Source organism: Paroedura picta, chromosome 4, assembly GCF_049243985.1.
Source record: "Paroedura picta isolate Pp20150507F chromosome 4, Ppicta_v3.0, whole genome shotgun sequence".
NCBI lineage: Eukaryota > Metazoa > Chordata > Lepidosauria > Squamata > Gekkonidae > Paroedura > Paroedura picta.
In genome coordinates, this window is record NC_135372.1 from 89,321,626 (window position 1) to 89,345,366 (window position 23,741).

Below are 23,741 nucleotides of genomic sequence, written 5' to 3' on the forward strand. Positions count from 1 at the left end.
TCTGCCACAAGTGGCAGAATATTGGCAAAAAAACACAATCCCTGTAGAATGGGGATTCTCAGATCCCAGCCAACACTGAGATTAGAGTCACCTGGAAAAGCCCTTGAAACACACCACACAAATGTTGATTAAGCCTTCTAGCCTTACAAATGTTCCAGCAGTTTATATAAGACAACTAAATCAGAGGCCTGATTCAGGCATTACTGGTACAATGTATTCAGGAATGGCTAGTTGCTGAATAGCAACCTTCCACATGATATCACCATTCCATGAAATCGCACTCTTTAAATGTTATTGCTGTGGTCTAGGATCTAGCCAGAGATACACAGCAATCAAAAAGAAAGTAGGCCCCAGACAAAATCAAGTAAGAAACCAAGGGTAAATTCTGCTGTACAGGAGACAATTTTTCTAACATATTCCCTTCTCAATCAGGCCATGTGTCCTAACACTGGGTCTAATCAATGTTTAGGGCAGGGGTAGTCAAACTGCGGCCCTCCAGATGTCCATGGACTACAATTCCCAGAAGCCCCTGCCAGCGAATGCTGGCAGGGGCTTCTGGGAATTGTAGTCCATGGACATCTGGAGGGCCGCAGTTTGACTACCCCTGGTTTAGGGTCTCGAAAATCTGAATGATTAAAAATGGGCCCCATGGAAAAGTTTAGCTGAAATGGTTCCCTTTTATAAATGAAATGTTCATAATACAAAATACCAAATCCTTACTGGCAGGTGGTGTTTTCAATCTGCAGCTGCATAACAGCACTGCAATAATCCAAGCTAAATTAAGTAATACATCTTTTTAACCTGAGACAGATTCAAGGCCTAACTTGTCTGTGTGTGCATGTGCATGCAAGCAGGCATGTCTGTGCACATGAGCACGCTCACACACACAATACAAATTTGATTCTTAAACATTAGTCAAATTGAGATATAAATGGATACAATCTGCTTTGTGTTTGGAACAAGGGCTTTGATTAGTAAATCAAACAGGGTGGAAACAAACCTAAATTTGGGTCTGCCAAATAATAAATCTCTATCAGTGCTGAAATAGGAATATTGGAAAAGCGAGAACGTCCCTTCTCTAAGACATTGTTGCTTTCCTTCTGTGACAGTAAGAACCACAGCCCAAACCAGCAGCTCAAAGTGGCATTCCCAATCATGTTCTATAATTACAACACTTAGCCTTCTGTCAGGGAAAGATCTATCATATATTCATAAATTTTAACACGAGCCATAGCCAACCAACATTTCGTGCTTTATCAGAGGATGTTGTCCAACATGTCACATAGCAAAGCCACACCCAAGACAATCCATCAATAATCAGCTCCGAATAAAAAGCATGGAGGGAGGGCATTACAGCCATTCCAAAAGAAATTTGGAATCTCCAAATCCTTTCTAGCAAGATGGGAATTCTATCATTCTCTCTCAGCCACCTGTCTTATGGAGTCAGTCACTACAATTTTCATTTTAGTAATGTGGAACAGAGTCAGCCAGGTAACTCCCATGGTTGATCCCGTACTTCAGTTCCGTCACATTTTCATCCTGTCCGATCTCCTACATGCTAAAGAGTCACCCATCTTCCATTTTGTTCAGATAAAATGTACAGTTCTAACCACCAGAACATGGCGGTTTGAATGTTCCCTAAACAGTGCCTTGTATATTTGACTAGAAAGACAATTTAGCTAATAAACAGAAAGAAAATGGAACAGGAAAACAAATTTATTTACACAGTTCATACAGTAACATTAAAATGGTCCCTGAGAAAATTCAGAATATCCAATTTCACATGCCACATCTACTAAAGAATTTGGCTCTTGTGGTCTATTTGCTGTGGAATTCAGGAGTCTTAAATTTGTGGTCAGAATTTTTTTCCCTTAATGTGGATAGCCAACTAAACTGAGCCGTACATTACGGAAATCAAGTCCTAAGAGGCAATGCATTTTCCATGGCTGTACTCCTGGCTACAGAACATGCTCCCATCATCTCCACTTAAGCGTAAACATGATTCTTCCCATCCACTTCCCTCCCTCCAGAGACAAGATTTCCCCCTCCATTTTAATTTTTTTATTTATTGTTTGTTTGATTTATATACCGCTCCCTCTCAGTGTTGCCATCTTGGGGCAGTGAACAAGAAATTCAATTTCCACAATCAGTATCAGTACTCAGTAAATAATAATAAAACAATAGCAATATAATTAAAACCATAATAATATAAACTGTTTAAAAGTTGTGGCAATTGCCACTTCTCAGCTCTGATTGTTATGTTCTGGCTTGTCAGTATTACAATTAAGTGGTGATGGTTTTTTTTTGGGGGGGGGATTTTGTTGTTCTAGTAAGTTCTCTGGCTGGCCTCAACCAAAGGCCTGGCAGAAGAGCTCCACCTTACAAACCCTGCAGAACTTAGCAAGCTCCATCAGGGCCCAGATCTCTTTGGGGAGCTCATTCACCAGCCAGGGACAAAAAGGCCCTGGCTCTGGTTAAGGGCAGACATATTTCTTTGGGGCCAGGCATCCACAGCCAGTTGTGGTCGGCTGAGCATAGCAGTCTCTGGGGAACATATTCAGGGGACCAGACTGCATAAGATCTTGAAATTAAGTACCGAAACCTTGAACTGAATCTGGAATTCAGCTGGGAGCCAGTGCAGCTGCTGCAGGACTGGTCTTATATGGGCTCTCCACAGTGTTTGTGTGAGAACCGGGGAAGCTGCATTCTGGACCAGTTGTAGTTTCCAGAGTAGGGTCAACAGTCTTTCCCTTCTGTGACTGAGCCACCCTAGTTATCTGTTTTCTACTTTCCTGAAGAACTCTGGCTATTCCATCCTGTCACAGTACAATATTTTGGCTGTTTGCTCAGTCCAGGAACCTGAGGGAAGTAATTTGTATGACTTAAATAGCACGAGAAGTTTTTATATTCCAAATTAACATAGAAGGGAAATGTAGGGAGAAATCAAAGTAAAATTCCTGAGGTATTCAATATAGATAACTGAAGTATTTATAGTTCAGTCTAATGAGAATTTCTTACATTTTTCACAGTTACTTAAAATCTTTATGTTGAAAGGCTTTTGTTCTAGTGTTTTCCCCAAATACTTCAGGGCACTTTCTTTCAGTAACTCTAACTCTTTTGGTTTCCAGAAGACTGGTGCACTCTTTCAAGTACCTAACCCCCTTCTCTTGAAACACCAGTATTTGTCTTGAGTTTTTAATTGCCTCTTAAAGTTTCTAAAGGCAGTTTCTGACCAGTGAGGGATCTTTGCACTCTTCAGAGCTAACTCCCTGTTTGACTGGATAGGGAATTTTCTTCTCTCTCTAGGTCAGTGGTTCTCAACCTTCCTAATGCCGTGACCAACAACCTCCCAATTTCCCCTCCCATTTCCACCCCACACCTGGGCTATCCGCCTCACTTCTGAGCACACCAACCCTGCTGATCCCTGAGGGGCACCCCACCCAATTTCCTCCTGGAACTTTCCTGATAGAAAGGTAGCTGCAAAACTTCATTTCGACCCCAAACCGGAGAGAACAAAAGTTTCAAAGCCAGGCGGTGGAGGAGGAGGAGGAGACAACCCCGGCAACGAGTGAGGAGCATTGCCTGGAAGCCATCTTTTCGCCATCTGGTGCAACCTGCTTTTCCCTCCCCCTCCTCCCCGCATCCTCCAATCAGTGCTCCCCAAGCAGACTACATGCGGGAGAAAGCCAAAAGGCGCCTGCCTGCCTCCCCCCCCTCAAGCGTGCTACTCCCCTCGCCGAATTCTCCCCAGCCTCCAGGACTTCTGCCATTGCCAAGCTTTGGGGCAGCATCCCAGGCCGAGAGGGGCAGAGTCACGGTGGTTCCCAGCATGCACTGGAGCCAATTAACATGCTCTCCTGGAGCCAATTAGTGTGCTCTCTGGTGGCAAAGGTGCCAGCTGGCTGGTCCAAAGGCTCCTCAGCAAGGGCCGCTCTAGGATCAGGGCTGCATCAACAGTTCGTGAGATGGCCAGGGTGAGGGAGCCACTCGGGCTTGTGCATGCTCACCGGTGTGGGGAGAGTGCAGGAGCATGACCCCTGTGAAAGGGTTGTTCAACCCCCAAAGGGGTTGTGACCCCTAGGTTGAGAAGTGCTGCTCTAGGACATCTGCTTTCCTTGGCCCAAATGGGAGTCTTTGCCTCCTTCCCAAACTTACTTGCCAATAGTCCCCCAGTTCTCCATCTGAGTTAAACTTCTCTAAGTTAAGGCTGAAATCAGACTCAATCCCCCCCCCCCAGCAACTCATGCCAACCAGCCTGTCACTCAAGGTACTCTGGCTTTGTGAAGAATTAATCCTTCACAGTTCATTGTTTACACAGCACATATTTGCCTTTCTAAGCGCAGACCATCACAGATGGTACAGAACAGTGGAGGCTTAAAAGCAAAAGGGCAGATTCCAGCATATAGAACTGGCAGCTCTAGTGAGCCTCTAGAGTAAATTTACAGCTAACATTGCACAGACTAGTTATAGCCCACTGCAGCTCAGTCTCTCTGCACATATTTAGCATTGGACCTTAAGTAGTTTGAAAAGAAGAGTGAACAGGGAATGAAAGCTAGACAAATACAGAAACTTACCCTCTGACTCCGCAATGTGACCCCTGCAGACTTGAAATCTGGAAACTTGATACCAGCAGTCTCTGGGACAGCCTGAAACAAAACGAGACAATATTTGCTGAAATAAAGTAGGGGCATAAAACAATCCCAAAAGGGTAGCACCCCTTCCTGATTGAGAGCCAGCTCTCAGAGGCACATGGGTGAAAAAAAGAGGAACCCATCCTTTTTACTTTTAGCAGCGCCACATGGACTTAATAACCAGGGCTGGTTAAACTTGGGATTCAGAACACCACGAAAAATCAACACATTCATTCATATGCCATTCAAATTGCATAAGATGAGCTTAGTATATTTTGTTTGCAATTAATATGAACTTAATCCTCGTGATGTTATGAAAGCATTCAATAACATTCAGAAACAAATGTCATTCTCCTGAATAAGTCTGGGCAGGTCAGTATGAAAGTGATGCATGCTGCAACAAAATAGCTTCAATTGTACTTACACTATATCTGGTTCTGAACAAATACACAGTTTAAATCAAGCAATAAAGGAGTAAATTCTTTACATCACAAACTATCTTTGGAATTTATTACTGTAGCACATGTATTTCATGTACAAGTGTTAAATAACTGAATTAACAAATCTGTGGGTGCTAACACATAAAGATGTCAAGCTCCAATCCTCTTGACACACCCCACCAAGACTTTAGGACCCAAGACATGGAACTGGATTGGAAGATTGAGTTCAAGCCCCATACTTCCTCTTAAATGTTTCAAACTAACAGCTGAGGCAGGAACTGGACAAGATGGAACACTGACATGATGACATGTGAAACTGTAAGTTCTTCATTCCAAGGGCTGCACTAACCTAACTGCAACTTCTTCCAGATTAACAGCCAGGACTCTGCTAAGCTAAAATCCATTTCCTCCTAACTAGGACTACAAGAAAGCTGTTCAGGCTGCCAGGTCTTTAAACTCTTGATTGACTTCCACATCTTAAACTGTGTTCAATCATCTGAAAAACGGTCTCTAACTCCAATACAGACACAAAGTTACTTTCAAGCATCATTTTATGCAAGATCGACCTGCTAATTTGTTTCCTAGCCCAATCAACTATATGTCTTTTGATCCATCTAAAAATGTCTACATTTGGCCTCAATCCAACAATAATGTATCAGTAGAAAGCCCACTGTCATTTGAAGGGTATGACCATGGCATGATGGCCTTGGCTAGTATAACTTGTCGCTTAAATGGCTAGCTGCGTATACAGCAAGCATGAACCACTGAAGTGCCACGACTGGTCATTTCACTGTAAACAGGGCTGCCAAAGATTCCCTCTGCACTTCCCCCTAAGATTCTGATCCAAACCAAATTTAATAAAATGAACAAATATTGCTACCGTGAATCAATAGTAATAAAAGAATTGGCCTGTCTGTCCATGTTTGTTTATATCCCACCATAATCCTGAAAAGGGACCCAAAGCAGTTTACATCTTTTCCCTCTCCTCCATTTGACCCTCACAACTCTGTGAGCTATGTTAGGTTGAGTCTGTGTGACTGGCCCAAGATCACCCAGCAGGCCACTATGGTAGCTTCCGAGAGCTTCCCAGATCCTCATCTTTCACCACTACATCACACTGGCAGGCAGCGAATAAAGCTAGGACAATCAAAACTGGCCACCAGCTTTAGGAGGATTGTGGGAGTTCCAGGGCCGAAACAGAATGGCATGGGAAAATCCTGGCCCAGGTCAGACAAACCATGACAACACCGTGCTATTTGCAACTGAAGCTGATGGTCTCTGTGGCAGGCATCATTCATCAAAAATTTAGGCTACATGTTTGAAAACCGGCCACCAGCCCCAGAATGAGGATGGAAGCGGCGGTGCCAAAAACGAAGGGAACTGGAACATCCAGAGCCAGGTTATCTTCACAATAGACAGCATGTAATAAGAGAGCTTTTAAGCAATCTGTCATGTGTCTTTAATTGCTCGTATTCCAAACCCAGCATGGAAGGTTGCTGGGTGACATACTCTCAGCCAGACCTACCTCACAAGGTTGCTGTGAGGATAAAATGGATGACAGGAGAACAATGCAGCCTTGGTTCCCCATTTAGAAGGACTGGGTATGATATATATTTGTTATAAATTGCATTTTTAATAATATTTTAAAAATTGCATCATTTGTCATATAGCAAAGTAGCCTTTTCAAAGGGCTATTAGATCTTCCACCAGCACAATAATGATTAACAACCCAGTGCTTGAACGGGGAATTGTAACTTCTGTTCCACATGTATAACCACTAAAATAGATTAATGTTCCATTACCATGCATGTAAAGGGGGAAGAGGGGAGCACCCTTTCCCTACATTGTTAGATCATGAGGAAATATTAACTCTCCCCCCTTCATAATATTAACAGAAGTTTGATACTATACTACTCTTTAATATATATTCTGTCACTAATCAGGAGTGGGATAAGAAGGTCCTGAGACCAAAAAGTGAAAATAAAGAGGGAGACATGGGAGAATTTGGTGGAGGGAGATAGAAATAAATGAGGAAATTGTAAAAAAGAGGGAGTAAAATTAACAAAGAGAGAGGGAAAGGTTGTTTACTCTTGCTGCAACATCCTAATTACTGCTTTGCAAGATCTGGCTGATCTGGGTGCAAAGAGAGGAAGAGACAAAGACTAAGCGATTAGAGGCAACAGCATTGTTAGCTGGCTGGCAATTACTGTAGCAGCCACCAGTGTGCTGTTCTGTCTTCCTCCACTGCTGGGCTGGTTGATGGGCTTTGCTTCAGTCTTGGAGAAAGGGAAGCCTAGCCGAGATCCGACTTCCCAGTGCCCCTGGGGCTACAGCCAGAACTGCATTAAAAAGAAATGGAAAGACATTCGGCTGGATGCAGACTAACCCTAGCTTCAAGGGCCCTCCAGCTGACTTGGCCCCCCCCATCCTGATTTTGTCACCCCAGTCTCCTCTGTCAGTGGCCTTGACCATAAAATGCTATTAATATCTCCATGGCTGCCAAGGAAACTGAAAACATGTAAATAAGCAATTGACGCCTTTGTCCCTGCAATAATTGTGCCAGAACCTGCCCCATTCCACACCAGTAATGGGCACTTCACAAATGCTAAATAATGCAGTTTCAATCAACTTCAGTGACCATTTGCAAGTGGATTTTGCCATTTTACACAGTGAAATCAGTTGCAAAATGCACTGAAAGTAAGTTGTAAGTGCGTTATTTAGTGTGTGTGTGAAAGCAGTCCAGTCTGACTCACTTGCTCCGTGCTTACACTTCATGGAAAAGGAAATAGCCACTCATCACAAAGTCCCTCATATTTTTTCTCCAGGAGTAATGTCTTTCCCCTTTAGCCAAATATCTTCCCATTACAAGCAAAGCATATAATTTATTTTCTGTTTAACCACTGCAGATTCACAAGTATTTCAATACTATAAATTCATGGACAATTAAGCTACAACTTCTAAAGAGTGTGGGAGTGTGTGTTTCCCCAGCAGTGAAAGAAAGAAACCCAGCAAAAAAATCTCCATTGCAGGTTCTTCTATCTTGCCATCCTCGTAATGGATTCCAGGTCTGCAGCACAGAACAAGTACAGCAGCAAAAGTCTGCAGAAGATGCCACAGCTGTTTCTGCTCTGGTGGACAGAAGCAATAGATACTTTGTGCCAAGAGCTTTGCATAGATGTTTTGCACTCATTTAATATAAGATGTTAAAAGGGCTGGCATTATTTATCACTTACAGCACTAAACTTGTTACTGCAGTATTTGCAAACTGTGGTGAACCAAGTCATCATCTATTCTACAATGTTCTACAAGCTAGTATATTAAAACTCTGGAATCAGAAAACCTCAAAAGCTACCATGTCTATTTGCCTTACAGGTTCCATTTTGCTGCCTGCTTCCCAGATCTCCCCTGCAGACACACCCTCTAAGCTGTGCTCCCTCTAAGCTGTGCCATGAGCAGCCACTCATTAATACAGGAAGCCCTGCTCAGCAGCAGTCTGGGATCACATAGGGCCCTGCAGGATGTGAGCTCAATAGGGGGAAAAATTAGAGAGAATGTTGCACACCATCACATCTATTCTGAGCCAACTTTTCAGTATTTCCTAAAGAAATCCTGAAATTTCCCAATCACTATTACAAACAGGATTTTCACTGGCGTTTTCACATGCATACAAGCAGCATATCTACATGCATCAATCAGCTACAAAATATGACAGTCCTTTTTTTTTTTGTCTTCTCTGCTGTCTGTTTGCTTCTGTTTACACCTTCAATGGCACCTCCCTGCCACCATGAACAATACAAAGAGAGGGAAATGGTGGCATTTCCACATGGTGGCAACCTTACTCAACTGAACAAACCAGTAGGGGGTTGCATTTTGCATTGCAAAAGAATAGGACATCACCAGGCCCTGCTCTGGACATTATGTTGCACACCCCTGCCTTAGCCTGAAGGCTTCACTAAGGTCAAATAGAGCAATCACTGCAATGATAATGATATCAGTCACTTGGTATCAAGCCTTGGCCATTGACGGTACCCAATTTTGTCTCTTAAGCCACAAGCAAAGGAAAGGCTCATCCACGATCCACACAACTCGTAGCAAGTACATCAAATAAATTATTCTCCTCAGGACACTATACAGTGGTGAAATTATTACAATTTGTTTACTTCTCAGACCCGCGCTAATGGGTCAAACCATGTTGTGTTATTACAAGCTCCAATTAATAAGTTTCACCTAATGCCTACCATCTGAACACCGCCCGTGGCGCCACGGGCGCCACGGACTAAATAAAAGAGTAAGGCGTCCTGGGGCGGGATGTGTCCGGGATGAGGAAGGGTCCGGATTGGACCCTTCCTCATGACAGACAATCGGAGGGAACAATCGGCAGGCGCAAAGCGCCTGCCGATTGCTCCCTCTGATTCCCAGCCCCAGCAACTGCGAGCCGCGCGCAGCGCGGCTCGCAGTTGCTCCTGGCCTGACGCCCGAGGGAACCCACGCAGGCCGCAGCCCCCGCGCACCACCCCCTCGCCCCCAACTTACAATGGTCTCCGCCGTCCTCGCAGCCGCTCCCGGTTCCAGGAAGAAACAGTCCACCAGCGGCCCTGCCAGCAAGCGGCCCGATGTGCGGGCGCGGCTCGCGGGCGCGGCTCGGGCGCGGCTCGCGGGCGCGGCCCGGGCGCGGCTCGCGGGCGCGGCCCGGGCGCGGCTCGCGGGCGCGGCCCGGGCGCGGCTCGCCGGCGCGGCCCGGGCGCGGCTCGCGGGCGCGGCCCGGGCGCGGCCCGTGCCGGTCCCCAGCCTCAGAAAGGTTGGGGACCACTACTTAGGCAGAGAGCCGCCGCCCGACAAGGTCAGTTTCTAGCGCCCGCTGTATTCGGCATACAGCGGGCTTAATTACTAGTAACCTATAAAGGGATAAACTACTGCGAGGAGGGTAGCAAAAAGGAGCAGAATCATCTCTGCCATTATTGAATCAGCAATAATGCATGCTGAAGTCTGTAGACTTTACCACAGAGTAAAGGCCGGGAGGGTGGGGGGCATTAACCAAGCTTTCATGAAAACATCCATTCTTTTCTTCAGAACAAGAGAACCTCCAAACAGTTTGGAAGTGTCCCCTGCTACCTTCCCTCTGCAGCTCTCTGCCTCCTCCCCCCACCATGAAAATGCACTCACGGCACAGACAGTCTTTACCCTATCAGTGCAATTAAACAGGTTGCTCTCCCTCATACACCAACAGGAGCTATAAATGCTTCAACCTCAATTGACTCCTTGGTAAATGACTTCCCTTTGTTGAGATGATGCTGATACAGCCCAATTCAAACTCTTAAGTTAAAATGCATTTTAAAAAACACACACACATTTCTCTGCTATAGTTGGTAATTGACTCCTAATGGACTCTGTCATGGTTGAAACGACACTAGCACAACAGAAGCTGCCTTCAGGAGCCCCGAGGTGCTTGCCTAGAGAAGACACCAGGGCTCCAGGCAATGCTGGGGGAGGCAGCCAAACATGCCTCAAGCACTTTGAGTGGCTAGCTAATCCTGGATCCTAGCAGGCAAGGCTATGATGACTAACAGGCAAGGGGAAACAGAAATGGAAATCATACTTCTGGGCCCTTTGGGACACCTGCAAGGTAATCTTTCCCAGAGAAAACCTGCTTCAGTTACATAAAACAGTGCATACTACAGTTTAGCATCTCTTTCTTTATCACTCAAAACCAGCTGAAAGATGCTTTTGCAGAAACTGCATATGGCCAATGCTGTCGCTCCCCAACACACCATTCACTACATCTTGAAAGACCTTGTCCCACAACCCACAGCCGGTTGAGGATATTGTAGCCTCCTGTGTCAGAGAACCACAGAAAAGAAGCCACATGCTCAAGACTAAACACTAGAAAGGAAAAGTCAAACAACAACTGCAAAGGCAGCACTGCTCCCTCAGTTATCCAGCCCTGCCTACCATCTGCAGCCTTTAGGAGAAGCAGAAAAGGCCATCCTAAGCAAAGATGGGATAATCAGCTCCTGTCCGTATATGGAATTTGCTGCCTCAGCAGGTGGTGAAGTCTCCTTTGTTGGAAGTTTTTAGGAGGAGCTTGGCTGAGCACCCGTCAAGAGTGTGTGATTTCTAAGTTCCTGAGAAACTGGACTGGATGGCCTATGTGGTGTCTTCCAGCTCTGAGTGATTCTGACTCTGAACACCCTCTCTTAACGTTTCGAAAGGACTCCTTTCACCTTGGACAGACAGTTTCAAGTCCTTTGTTAATCATGATCAGCAGCCAGGGTGGCATAGTGGCTAATGTTGGAAGATGAATTGGAAGATCCAGGTTCAAATTCCCACTCTGCCATGGAAGTGTCCTCAAGCCAGTCTCTCACTTTCAGCCTAGTCTACCTCATGGATATGTAAGCTGCTATGGGTTCCCATTGGGGAGAAAGTTTGGGTATAAACAAAGTAAATAAATTAATAATAAAAAGCTTTTGGAAATCAGGGAAAGAAGTTTGAGCTCTCTAGCATCTTCCACCCCATCATACTGCAGCCAACTTCACTGAGTAACTACATTTCCTGGAGCAAACCAGCTTAAAATTTGCCTTTCTCAGATTCCACTGAGCAGAACTACATGCCAAAGAGCAGGGCTAGTTTTTGGCTGCCTCTGACCTTTAAGTAAGTCCAGTTTGTCTCCTTCCCATGCAGCAGTTTCAATTCCTTCCAGTTTAAACCTGATTCCTCCTCCAAGCTTAAGAGAGAGATGTGACCCACTTCTCATCCAAGCTCTCCCAAGCCACAAAGAGACAGCAGGCTTCATAAAGAAACAAAACAGCCCGCAGAAAATATGCTTGTGGCTATGGCTGGGCCATTTATCTGTCACTCAGCATCCTGGATCCTAGCAGGCAAACTCTGGTCAAAGAAAAGGCAAGGCAATCGCATAACAAAGAATAAGGGCAACAAGATAAACCCAAGATGTTTACAGGCTTCTCTGTCTCTTTCTTCTGTGGCAGCTTCTTCTTGGGTGCCTTGCGTTCTGCACGCCTTTGTTCAGTGGTTGTGTCAGCAGCCGTAATGAGTTTCTGCAAGTCTTGTGTTCGCTTCTCCCTCTCCTTCTTCCTGGCTTCAATTTTTCGCAACTCCTGGATTAGATATTCTTCTTCTGCCACCTACAGGCGAGAAAGCAACAAAACCGATAGGAAAGACGAGAGGTAAAGCAGCACAAGAGAGACACCTTGTGTTTAACATTTGCTCACCTGAGTTTCCACTGTCCTCCAGAGTGGAGGGGCTTGATAAGCACACACAAAAGGAGCTGTTATCTGGATTTTTTTTCTCTAAGGCACCAGACCTTGCAAGGGCACACACCCAGAAATATAGTACTCATCAGCTCCCAACTTCCTTTTTCACTCTGTTCATCCCAGAAACTCTGCACATGAGTCCCAACAACCCCGGCTTCTTCAACGGCATGCCTTCACCACCCATCATTCCTTTATTCTTGCCTTTTCCACCTACCATCCAATCCCTTAGGTCCTCTTCTGAGTTTTCCACTATATCTACCTCATAGCACCAAGTGCTTATAGAGCCTCTATAAGCTGCTCTCAGCAAAGCTGACTTTCTATTCCATTGACAATTCATTTTCTAAATAGTTTTAATGACTGCAAACATTCCACAACATCACCTCAGCCCAGTCACCTGCTGCCAGAAGCTTCACCATTACCAGCACGACAATTCAGATCATACTACCCCCCATAAAGGTGATTTTTGAGAACAATGAATGAAGGGCACATTGTTTCATCATTAAATAATGCGGGGGATCCCTGCGGGAGATGCAACTTAAATGCCTTGACTGAAATCAAGAGGTAAATGTTGATTAATACCAGCAGCTGTAGCCCTTCCCGTACAAATATCCAATAAAATCATACGTTAAGCATCTAATGTTTCATTCATTTATTATTTACCCCTATCAACACATGCAGTTCAGCCCCATTATGTGATGAACAATCCTCCAGAGGTTAGTGTTCCCCTGAATGTTCTCTTGAAGAGGGAACTGCCCCAGAAGGAATGCGGCAGCAATCAGAAAAGATCAATTCCCTGCAGAGATTAGGTACATAAAGTAATGTGAGGCCTTGGTGCCCTCTAATGGTCTCTGCCTAACTAGTGTGGTTTCATCCCACCCATCCAAGGAGCTCAGAGCAGTGTATGCTATTCTTCTTTATTTATTGTACCTTTTTGCTATTGCTAGGTAGGGTTATACAGACTGACTAACTGAATTTCATGGCCAGTGAAGGATTTGAACCCATGTCTTCCATATCCTAGTCCAACAATCACTATATCACACTGATTCTCCCTAATGTTACCTGTTCCGGCGTCCGGTTATATAGCCTCTCCAGTTGTTCCTTCCTGCGCCTTTCATGGCCAGCGTCGAACACAGGGATTTTCAGATCAGTGCCTGGGGCAGCACGAATATTGGCCAGCTTGGCACAGATGTGATAATAACGCTCTTTTAAATCTTCCACTGACCGTTTCTAAGGGGAGAATGAGGGTACAAATACGTTACAACCCTAAGCAAAGAACTAAGATACACAAGCGAGGCTAGAAAGCAGCTGCAATATCTGTTTGGCCTTAAGAAGTATATGAGGCAGACACCACCACTGTGCCCACTTCCACAACACTGCCAGGAAAATTTTCCCCAATGTTTATCAAGCTCCTTTCCCAGGCCCCCATCAACATCACTTAACCAATGCAGAGGGCAAGGATTCATTCAAAACATCAGTGACAGAACTAGGAAAAGAACCCAGGGATGTGTTCAGGAGACCAAACAAGCTGCAGATGAACTTCAAGTGGACATACACACAGTTGGTTGCTGTGCTGGCAAATACCCCATACTCTTCCCCCTTTCCTTCATCTCTACCATGGAGCCTGACTTAACACTGTCTGCCTAGATCAAGCTCCAGTTCACTGTGATGTTCAAATGCAGGTGTCTCAACAAACCAGAGTTTGCTTACTCCACACAGGACAGAATTTCATACCCCATTTATAATTGTGGCAGGTGTGGAGTAAACAAACACCAAAGGCGCCTGTTTCTGTTAGTGAACTGGAGCCTGAACAAACTGGGAAGTATTTGCTACTCAAAGGGATATAGGAAGACCAAATGATCTGCATGAACATGAACTGTGTTCGTGCCAGTCTGAAGTTTAACCGCAGCTTGTTTTGATGTCTGAATGTATGCCAAGAGTCCCTACCTGTGAATTTGTGTAACAGAGAAAGAAGGACAATCAGGCAGAAGGACAACCAGACTCTAACTGGCTCTCTGTGTATAGCCCATGTCTACTTCTGTACTATGGCAACTGTCAAGTAGCAAAAAGTGGCTCCTTAAAGCCCGAATTTCAAGTATGCAACAACTGCCCCCATTGCACCTTGTGTATATATGAGCAAATAGACACTCACCTTGAATTGCTGGTGGTCATAGCGATCATGAATGACCACAAAGCGAAGATCAAATCGGCGTGACAAGTCAAAGAGGTGGTCAGTTTCAGCTTTGGTCCAGGCATCATCATGAAGGTACATCTGATATTCCTGCTCTGAATAAACAGGAACTTGTACTGTCTGCAGCAAGAACAGAAGAAACTGCTCATGCAATGGGCCACCACAGTTGATATACACTGCTTGTTCTGGCAGGAAGACTTTGAGGCAGACAGCCCCAAGATTCCAGGGCATAGTAAGAGGAGAACAATCTAGCTGACCTCCTCTGTGCTCCCCATCACCTGCCTTCAGAGCCTATATTATCTCCACCCTAGCCAAAGACATGAGGATCCCCAGCTCCTTGTGCCAATTTTATCTGCAGTTCTATGCCAGCCCCTCTGCATAAAGATAGATAGATACTGCTGCCAGAAGGCTATGCATATGTTCTGTACTTTTCCTTTTTGAGTTTTCAAATTAAAAACCAACAGGAAAGGTGTGCTAGTTCTGCGTTCACTGGAACCATGTGTGCCTTATCTATATGCACCCCTCTCTAGGTGCTGCACCAGATGCCTTTAAAGAAAAAGTGCAACATACAGGTCGGTTGCCGGTACTTCTAATAATGTTCAAAGCTGCACTTAGGATGCAAAGTCCACTGGAAAGCTTTTCATACCATATGGTACTGAAGCTTGAATCCTCTTGGACCAAACCCCACCACTCACGGTTCCATAATTGTCCAGAAAACAGCTTGCAGATTTGGCAGTTCCCAGGTGAAAAGCCATTATGGAGGCTAAATTATGACTTTGAGCCTTTCTATCTTTTTCAGATGCTTTTCCTAGCCAGACATTTATAAGGGACAAGAGCGCTAGATGTATATAAAGTAACTTTGCATTTCAAGAATAAAGCTTAGTATAGCCCCTGTGATTTCAAGAAATGCAGTATTTTACATTAAAAGTATATATGGACATTAACCTAGAGACAGTAACTAGTAGAAAAAGAGTATCTGGGGAAGATCTTTTGAGAAACTTAAATGAAAGTTTATCTATGGCCTCCTCAAACCTCCATACTTTGTTGAATCTGGCAAAGGGATAGTCCTTGCCCTCTTCCGCTGCTCTCCTCCAGTGGTAGAACATGGCTCCATCCTTCCGAGCAGGGTTGGTGAAGGGCATCCACTTCCAAGGCCGCACTTTCTTGGAGCCCAGCTTTGCTTTGACTGTGCGGTAGCCCTGCGTTGTATCACTTGGCAGCAAAGGAGGTGCATCCCTGAAAAGAGATAAGACATGACCTAATGAATCTGCATGTAGCATAAGACTAATGTCACATATTCACTGTCAATTCCATGATCTCTGAGGAAGACTGACAGCTTTGGACAATTTAATCTTGTATGGTCTGAATCCTTTTTTACCATTGAGAAACCCCTGAAACATTCTTCAGGCTTTAAGAAACCCCAGAAGTGTCCCCTTCCCACCCCCTTCAGGCCCATCATTGGCCATTTGGGGGAGGGCCAGTGGGTCAACATGACCATATATGGTCATATCACCCAGTTAATGTTTTACTCTAAATGGGAAGGACAATAACTTGAGATTCATCAGTGGTACCCCGCTTTACATTTTCACACCATGGAGGTCAAATTAGTGAGTTAGCTGGACAGGGTTTTTACAGTTATGGCTCCCAGCCTTCAGATCTTCCTTCACCTTTCTGTATCTTCTGGTGTGCCATAAGCAGTATTTTATTCTGGAAAACTTTTGGTAATTATATTCTGTTGACATTTTATGGTTGCTGATGACTACTTTATGTTGCTTTTTGTACAATTTTATCACCATCGTATTTTTTTTTTGGGGGGGGGGTTTCTGTGTTTAAACATTTTTGCCTTTGAAACAGCTTTATTTACTGTTTCAATTATTCTGATACTTTAAAGCTTTGTTAGCTGCTTTCAATGCTACACTGTAGTTGACTGGCAGGATATAAAGCTTCTAAATAAAGAAGAGCCAGTGCTGAGATTCTCACACATATAAAGCTAAGGGCATGAGTGGAAGGCACTCCCCACTTCCCAAGACCAAAGCCATGTTAAATGTTCTTACTTTTTATCAGAGTACAGCAGGGCATAGACCTCCCGGTGCATTCCTTCTGGCCTCTTAAAAGTTAGTGTCTCCGAAGACTTTTTGGATTTTTTCTGAAACAGAAGATTTTTATTAGGAGCACTGGGAAAAAAACACTGCACTAAAACAGAGATTTTCTGGTAGAATTATAATCCACAATTGGGAAGAATGTGCCTGTTATATTTAGATGCGTAACAACCAGATCACAAGATGTCATAGTTCTGCTGCACACTGCATTGGTCATGCTGTGCTGTGTGCAATTCTTGAGGCCTCACTTCAGAAAGGACCAGAAGGAAGGCATTCACAAAATATATTCAGGCTGAATATACTTAGAACAGTTTGAGTTCACTGGCACCATTAGCAGCAAAGTCCGGGGCACCCAGGAATGCACTGGGCACAAGAACTGGGGAGGACACCCTGAATACGCTGGGCTGGGAGGTGGCAGCATCCCTAGCATGGCCCCAGCATCACTCCCAGCCATGCAGAGATGGGTGGGTAGGCGGCGCAGAGGGTTCCAGCCACCAGGACCTGTCTGGGAGGCACCAGCACCCCCAGAATGGTGCCAGCCCCAGTCTTGAGGTGATGGGAGGGGTAGAGCGGAAGCCTCCAGAGGTCCTGGCCCCACATGGGACCAAGCAAGTCAGCAACACCCGCCCCCGCAGCCCCAATGCCACACCAGCCCCACTCTTGAGACTCTCCTCCCCGCCCTCCCCCCACTGTGGCCCCAGGGGCTGGCTCACTCCCCCCCCCCAACTCCCCTTGGTCAGCTGGTTGCCGTTCCAGCCCATGCAGCCACCCAAATCAGCAGTTTGTAAATGGGTGTGGGCCATGTGTAGGTGGGCAGGTCCCCTGTCCCCCCAGCTCTCCCCCCCCCAGTGCCAAGGCCAGGGCTGACCCCCTCCTAGTTCACTGGCTAGGCAAGCGCCCTCCCCCACAACCACAGTCCCAAGGCCCCCTCCCACCCAGCTCGCTCTGGCTGGCTTACCCATCACTGTCAGCACAGTAGAGCGAGCTGGCACTTCTTCCAGGTGGAAGAAGATGGAGGGGGCTGCAGCCTGGGGTGAGACAATCTACCTGATTGGCCAGTCATTGGACAGATGGGCAATCAGGTAGGCAATGAGTCCTACCACCACCTGTCCAGCTTTATTTGTTACAGATAAGATTTCATGTGCATGCACACTTCTTCAGATACAGAAGGTAGTTTGCTGCTTACAAGTGTAACAGCAGTGTCTCCACCAGCACCACTGCGTAAGCGGCAAAACAAGAACAACTTCTCGTGTAAAAAAATATTGAGGCCCAGGATTAAGCCTCCTGGAATCAGTCAACACTGAAGACCCTCCTTCCTTGCTCCATATCTTACACATTCCTTCCCATAGATGTGGATGACTCTATAGCTTCCAAATAAACACAACACAGTAGTATCAGCAGATATATATGGAAACAGACAAAAGAAGAGCTGTTTTTTGTACCCTGTTTTTTACTACCCAAAGAGTCTCAAAGCAGTTTACAATTGCCTTCCCTTCCTCTTCCCATAACAACCTGTAAAGTAGGTGAGACTGAAAGAGCTCTGAAAGAACTGTGACTGGCCCAAGGTCACCCAGCTGGCTGCATGTGGAGAATAGTGGGGGAATCAAACTCAGTTCTTGAAATTAGAAGATGCTGCTCTTAATCACTACACAAGTTGAGAACCAAAAGTGAAATCTATTACTGAAGAGTCAAACCATTCCTTTAACCACCCCTAAACTGTACCTTATCAGAATTGATGATGTCTTTTTTATTTATAGTTCCTATGTTCTCAGGCTCTGTGCCCCCCAGTTCCAATATATCCCGGACATCTGCTCCCGTGGTCATTTTGTTGCCTGAGACCAGAAAAAGAGACACTTGATTAAAAACACAGTATGAACACACTGCTGTCAGTCAACAGGAAGAAAACAATAACTGAACTAGGGCTAGACTCCTAAAGGAAACAGACTAATCTGGTATAACTGACTTTCTTTACTCCTTCTACAGAACACAAACTCCTCACTCCACAATCACTTTATATTCTAATTTGGAATCAATACTGTTTTCTGTGTGCCTAGCCTAGGACATGCAAGCAGTCACCTGAAAGTTCACTGTCAAGGGGAATAGTGATCAAAGCTGTATTAGCATAAGCTAGGGGTCCCCAATTTGTTACCTATGGGCACCTTGGTACCATGCCTTTTCCTGGTGCCCATTCAAGTGTTTTTAGAAAGCAGATGGGGCCAGGTAGGCTATTGTCCTGCTGGACTTCCGGTCAGCCACTGGAGATCTGATTGATTGTGCAGATTTTTTAAAAACTGTGTCAGCGACTTTTGATACCACAGCACAAAGATTTTCACTGTACTGCTTTCTGAGTATTGTAGATATTGAAAATATTTTTAAACAATAAGTTCATTTTGAAACGAACCCTGTTCAGCAGAGCAGCTGGCCTGGAACACTGAAGAATTACTATGCATGTCCTCATTCCCTGGCATTTTGTAGCTGGGTTCAGCTCTGGTAGCAGCTGTTTTATAGTTGGCTCCACCTCCTGTGGTGGCCATTTTTGACAGAATTCCAAAGCTGCCCACATCTCTAGTTTTGCCACTCAATTGCTATATCTAGCATATGGCTACTGAAAAATTTTCAGGATGGAATTTAATAAATGCAAAATTCCAATAACTCTGCATACAGTATCTGACGAATGCTTTGAACTTGGAAGAAAAAACATACTCCCAACAGCCATAGGACGAAGCTGCCATTTCTGCTTGACTGCTTTCATCCTTCCCATTCCAGCCATTATAAGACTATCTATGCCCAAGCTTTGCACCTGTCTCTCTCAACAATCATTGCTGGAAAAGTCCCTCATTCTTTGAAAACCTCAGTCTCAAAATGGGAGAAAGAACAACCAAAACACATCTGAATGATCTAGCCTGAACTCTGACATTTCAGCACACACTTCCCACAGGCTTGATGCCAAAGCTCGGTACCAGGAGCTCCAAAAGCAAGAGACCTATCTTTGAATTCAGTGTCAGCCCTAAATATTATACTTGATAATATAATAATAAAGTCCATGTTATTATGTCTAAATTGAAATGTCTGAAGAGCTCCAATTCTGGTGTGAGGGGAGAGAAGATATTTATCACTATATGGTGTAAACAAGCATTACGAAGCAGGCACTGAAATTGAATAGGAAACTAAATAACATTGTAAAGGTAAAGGTATCCCCTGTGCAAGCACCGAGTCATGTCTGACCCTTGGGGTGACGCCCTCTAGCGTTTTCATGGCAGACTCAATACGGGGTGGTTTGCCAGTGCCTTCCCCAGTCATGACCGTTTACCCCCCAGCAAGCTGGGTACTCATTTTACCCACCTCGGAAGGATGGAAGGCTGAGTCAACCTTAAATAACATTGATGCTTGTTATTAACAAAAATGCCATTAAGTCACAGATGACTTATGATGACCCCAACAAGGGGTTTTCAAGGAGAACTGGAGATGGTTTACCATTGCCTTCCTTGGTGGTGTCCCTTCTGAGTAACCCACCCTGCTTAGCTTCCAAGATCTGATGAGACAGTGGTAAACTATGCTGCCTTTGGGGATCCCAAGGAACACAGAAAGGCTGTTTTAAAATTGCACCAAAAGATATACACATACATAATGCAGAATGTTTGATTGGCTGACAATTGTCAGAATTCAAATGACAAACTGAACTCTCTCAACTATGATAAAAGACCATACAATTTTGTAGCAGTTGAAGCAAGTAAACTAAAACAACCTCTTCAAGGGTGAGTATACAAGGCCCCCATTAGGAAAAAACTGTCCTTGCCAATTCTCTTAGCAGTTGATGAACAGGGATAACCCCTTACCTGCTAGTGTCACAAACAGCTACTTATGAATATCCTGCCACTGGGACTTGAGGCATCAAGTATACCTAAGAACAAGTATAATATTTTATAAAGACATCCATACACCAAAATGAAAAAAGGGAGAAAGGGAAAAATATATTGAAACGAATAAGCAAAGACAATATCATAATAGTATTCTAGACAGAACTGATCCAGCTTCTATCTGAGATTTTTCCATCAGTAATATTGATCATTTATTTGCATTTGCTTTATTCTGTCACATTGGATCCCTTGGATACATTCAGATGTCACAAAGAAACCACAGTTGGTTTGTGAAGAGAATGAACCTAAACCCTTACGTGTCCCCTCATGAACATCACCAGCTCTATCCCTTTGATAGCAGATCACCTGGTCAACACTCCCAGGTTCCTGATGCTGCTCTATTGAGAAGTGGGAGCAAAACAAAGCAGAGGGCGGGATTTCATCATCCCTAGTGCTCCAATGTCTTCTACTGGTTGCCAGCACTTGGATGACAACCCTAGACATGCAACCCTAATGCAATTTACTTATAATATGAAGTCTGAATTCAAGTGTTTGCCTTGCCTATAAATCAGGATTCAAGTAAGACCCCAGTTTGTAGGCAAGAAGCAAATTTCAAGTAAATGGGTTTACAAAGGTATAACTTTGCTTAGGCATTGTTAATAAGGTATCACAATACACTGCAGTTAGGTAAAAGATTTCCTAAACAAAAAAATGCACAAGTGGAGGAGGCACATGAGCCTGAGAATTTCCTGTTTATTCTTAGCATGAACAAACTGAAGTTTCTTTCATCATAATCTTCAATTGATATATATGAAATGACATAAAATTCTTAAACCCAATAAAAATATCTTCTACTAAACCATAATGTATATAATTTTGGAGGGTGAATAAGGCATTAATCAAAAAAGTGATTAGATTACACTAGAATGCATTGCTATGAAATATCATCTCAATGTTCTTTTAACACAGTAAACTTTGTATTAATAGGTAACAGGAAAATCTTTGTAGTTCATTATTCTGGGCTGAAGTGTCATTTCGTTACTTGATTTCAATGGACATTTTTAGAATAACATGATTTTTGTTGCATTTCAGCAAGCATTCAGCAGGGACATATTTTCATACCAATTATAGTGGTACATACCAACTGTAAGTCACCATCATCTTGGGGCAACTCTCAAAGTCAGACCAATGCTAAAGGAGATAGCACAGGGAGACCCCACATGAACCCAAAGTATATAAATCTGGAAAAATAAATCTCTTCAAGGCTACTCTCAAAACTTGTCCATATAGATCTTATAGCAGTGTAAGACCATTCCACTTGAATGTAGCTAGCTGAGAGAATAGACCTGAACATAGTTCCATTGTGGTATCTTTAATTTGTTTACTGTAGGTTCATCTGAAGTCCCCTTTGCCAGTTCCTCCAGTATGTCTTTACTGAGAACTAGTACAAGAGAATACTAAAAACAGAACACTGTAAATGATAATGTGCATCTATTACTGAAGACATGGGAGTTAAAAAGTCCAGAAAAAGACCCCAAATATCACTGAAACAGATGCATACATTCACAGCACCCATCTTAAGAGCTCTAGCACAGCTTTCTACATTCAGGTATTCCGCTCTTCACCCAAAATGTTACACGGCCACCCGTTCCGAAAGCCCCGAAAATCAGGCTATCAACTACTAGCCTGCTTTCTGTTTCCTGGTGCAATTCTCAATTCCTCCCAGTTCCCGGAGTTCTGCAAACACTTTTTACCCAGAAATGCCGGTACTCTTCCCGGTCCCCCGACTAGGGACAACCTTTCCCTCTTCCAGAAAACAAAACTCCTTCTCTGACCGCACCTTCCACCGCTACACGCTCTAGACCCGCCTCGGTGAAGACCGCGGCTGAGCATCGTCGACGCCGTTCCCCCGAGATCACTTCCGGTCTCCCCTACTCAAGGAGTCGCCTATCCGAGTCCAAAATAACGCGCGCCCCCTAGCGCTGCGTAGGACTTAGAGCACCTTCATACGAGGGCACGGGGATCGGGCGTTTGGAGGGGCCACTCAGGATTGGTCTGAGGGCTTGTTTAGCTGGCGAAAAACATTGGACGGATTATAACTTCCACAGGAGAGTTCTAAACTTTAAAATAACGCAGTGGACTTATTTTTTCCTTCCCAAACTAGTTTATCATTTTATATTCCAGGAGGGGTAAGTGTGTTAGCCTGCTGTGACAAAAAATACATGCATCTGACAAAGTGAGCTCAAGTTCCGAAGAACGTACGTTGTTGTTTTTAAGATACCTCAAGACTCCTATTTATTTTTGCTGTAACAAAATAACACGACTATTCCCCACACCCCAATAACACAGTTCTCTCAGCCATAATCCCCCACAAGGTGGGGAAACGACCGTCTTGCTACTGGTGAGGAATTGGGGAGGGGATGACAACTTCAAGAACAGCAGTGAGGCCCAACTGATGTACCGCACTATGTCATTGCCCATATGACCCCAAAGTGAGGTCTGGAGCTTCAGAGCAACACTGGTATATGGGCAGAAGCTGTATGGTAAAGCAGCAGCATCAAAATGTTATAAATAATTTTCAAGGTGCTACAACACTGTCGAGAATCAGCCATTCAAGGTTCACCTGTTACCTCACAACCTTTTAAATTTGTTAATGGCTTATTATGGGTAATCTTTATTATCTGCATATAACAACATTCTTCTTTTGTGTTTGGATGTAAATTCCGGAAGCTTCAGGCAGAATGTTCTTTTTTATTTCAGCTTGAAGGAAAGGAGCTCTACAAAGGAGGTAAAAGCTTCCAGGTTGCTTCTCAGCATAGGAAAGCTACTGTTGTTGTTAGGTGCGAAGTCGTGTCCGCCCCATCGTGACCCCATGGACAATGATCCTCCAGGCTTTCCTGTCCTCTACCATTCCCCGGAGTCCATTTAAGTTTGCACCTACTGCTTCAGTGACTCCATCCAGCCACCTTTTGCCTTTTGAACTTGTCCATAGGGTTTTCATGGCAAAGATACTGGAGTGGTTTGCCATTTCCTTCTCCAGTGGATCACCTTTTGTCAGAGCTCTCAGCTATGACCTGTCCGTCTTGGGTGGCCCTGCACGGCATAGCTCATAGCTTCACTGAGCTATGCAAGCCCCCTTGCCACGGCAAGGCAGCGATCCTTGAAGGGGGAGGAAAGCTATAGCCCCCTCCACTGTATAGAGACCGAGCAGACAGGTATTACTTATGCCCTTGACTTTAGTCACTTCAGGATCCTGAT

The 23,741-nt window shown here is 44.5% G+C and overlaps 1 protein-coding gene across 2 annotated transcripts in view; it reads right to left on the reverse strand.

Moving 5' to 3' along the window:
- DMAP1 (DNA methyltransferase 1 associated protein 1) overlaps positions 1–22,402 on the reverse strand; it is a 48,885-nt gene extending 26,483 nt beyond the window's left edge. Inside the window, exons 1-9 of one of the 2 annotated variants that reach the window (XM_077334019.1) lie at positions 22,238–22,402; positions 20,463–20,527; positions 18,349–18,458; positions 16,582–16,673; positions 15,568–15,763; positions 14,489–14,647; positions 13,399–13,566; positions 12,025–12,210; positions 4,575–4,646 (exon numbers count right to left, since the gene is read on the reverse strand). In XM_077334019.1, coding sequence (XP_077190134.1) covers positions 4,575–4,646; positions 12,025–12,210; positions 13,399–13,566; positions 14,489–14,647; positions 15,568–15,763; positions 16,582–16,673; positions 18,349–18,450 — 975 coding nt within the window. In that variant the 5' untranslated portion in view covers positions 18,451–18,458; positions 20,463–20,527; positions 22,238–22,402. The remainder of the gene's footprint in view (positions 1–4,574; positions 4,647–12,024; positions 12,211–13,398; positions 13,567–14,488; positions 14,648–15,567; positions 15,764–16,581; positions 16,674–18,348; positions 18,459–20,462; positions 20,528–22,237) is intronic. The other variant, XM_077334020.1, reaches the window with a different exon arrangement.
- Positions 22,403–23,741: the final 1,339 nt, after the last annotated feature.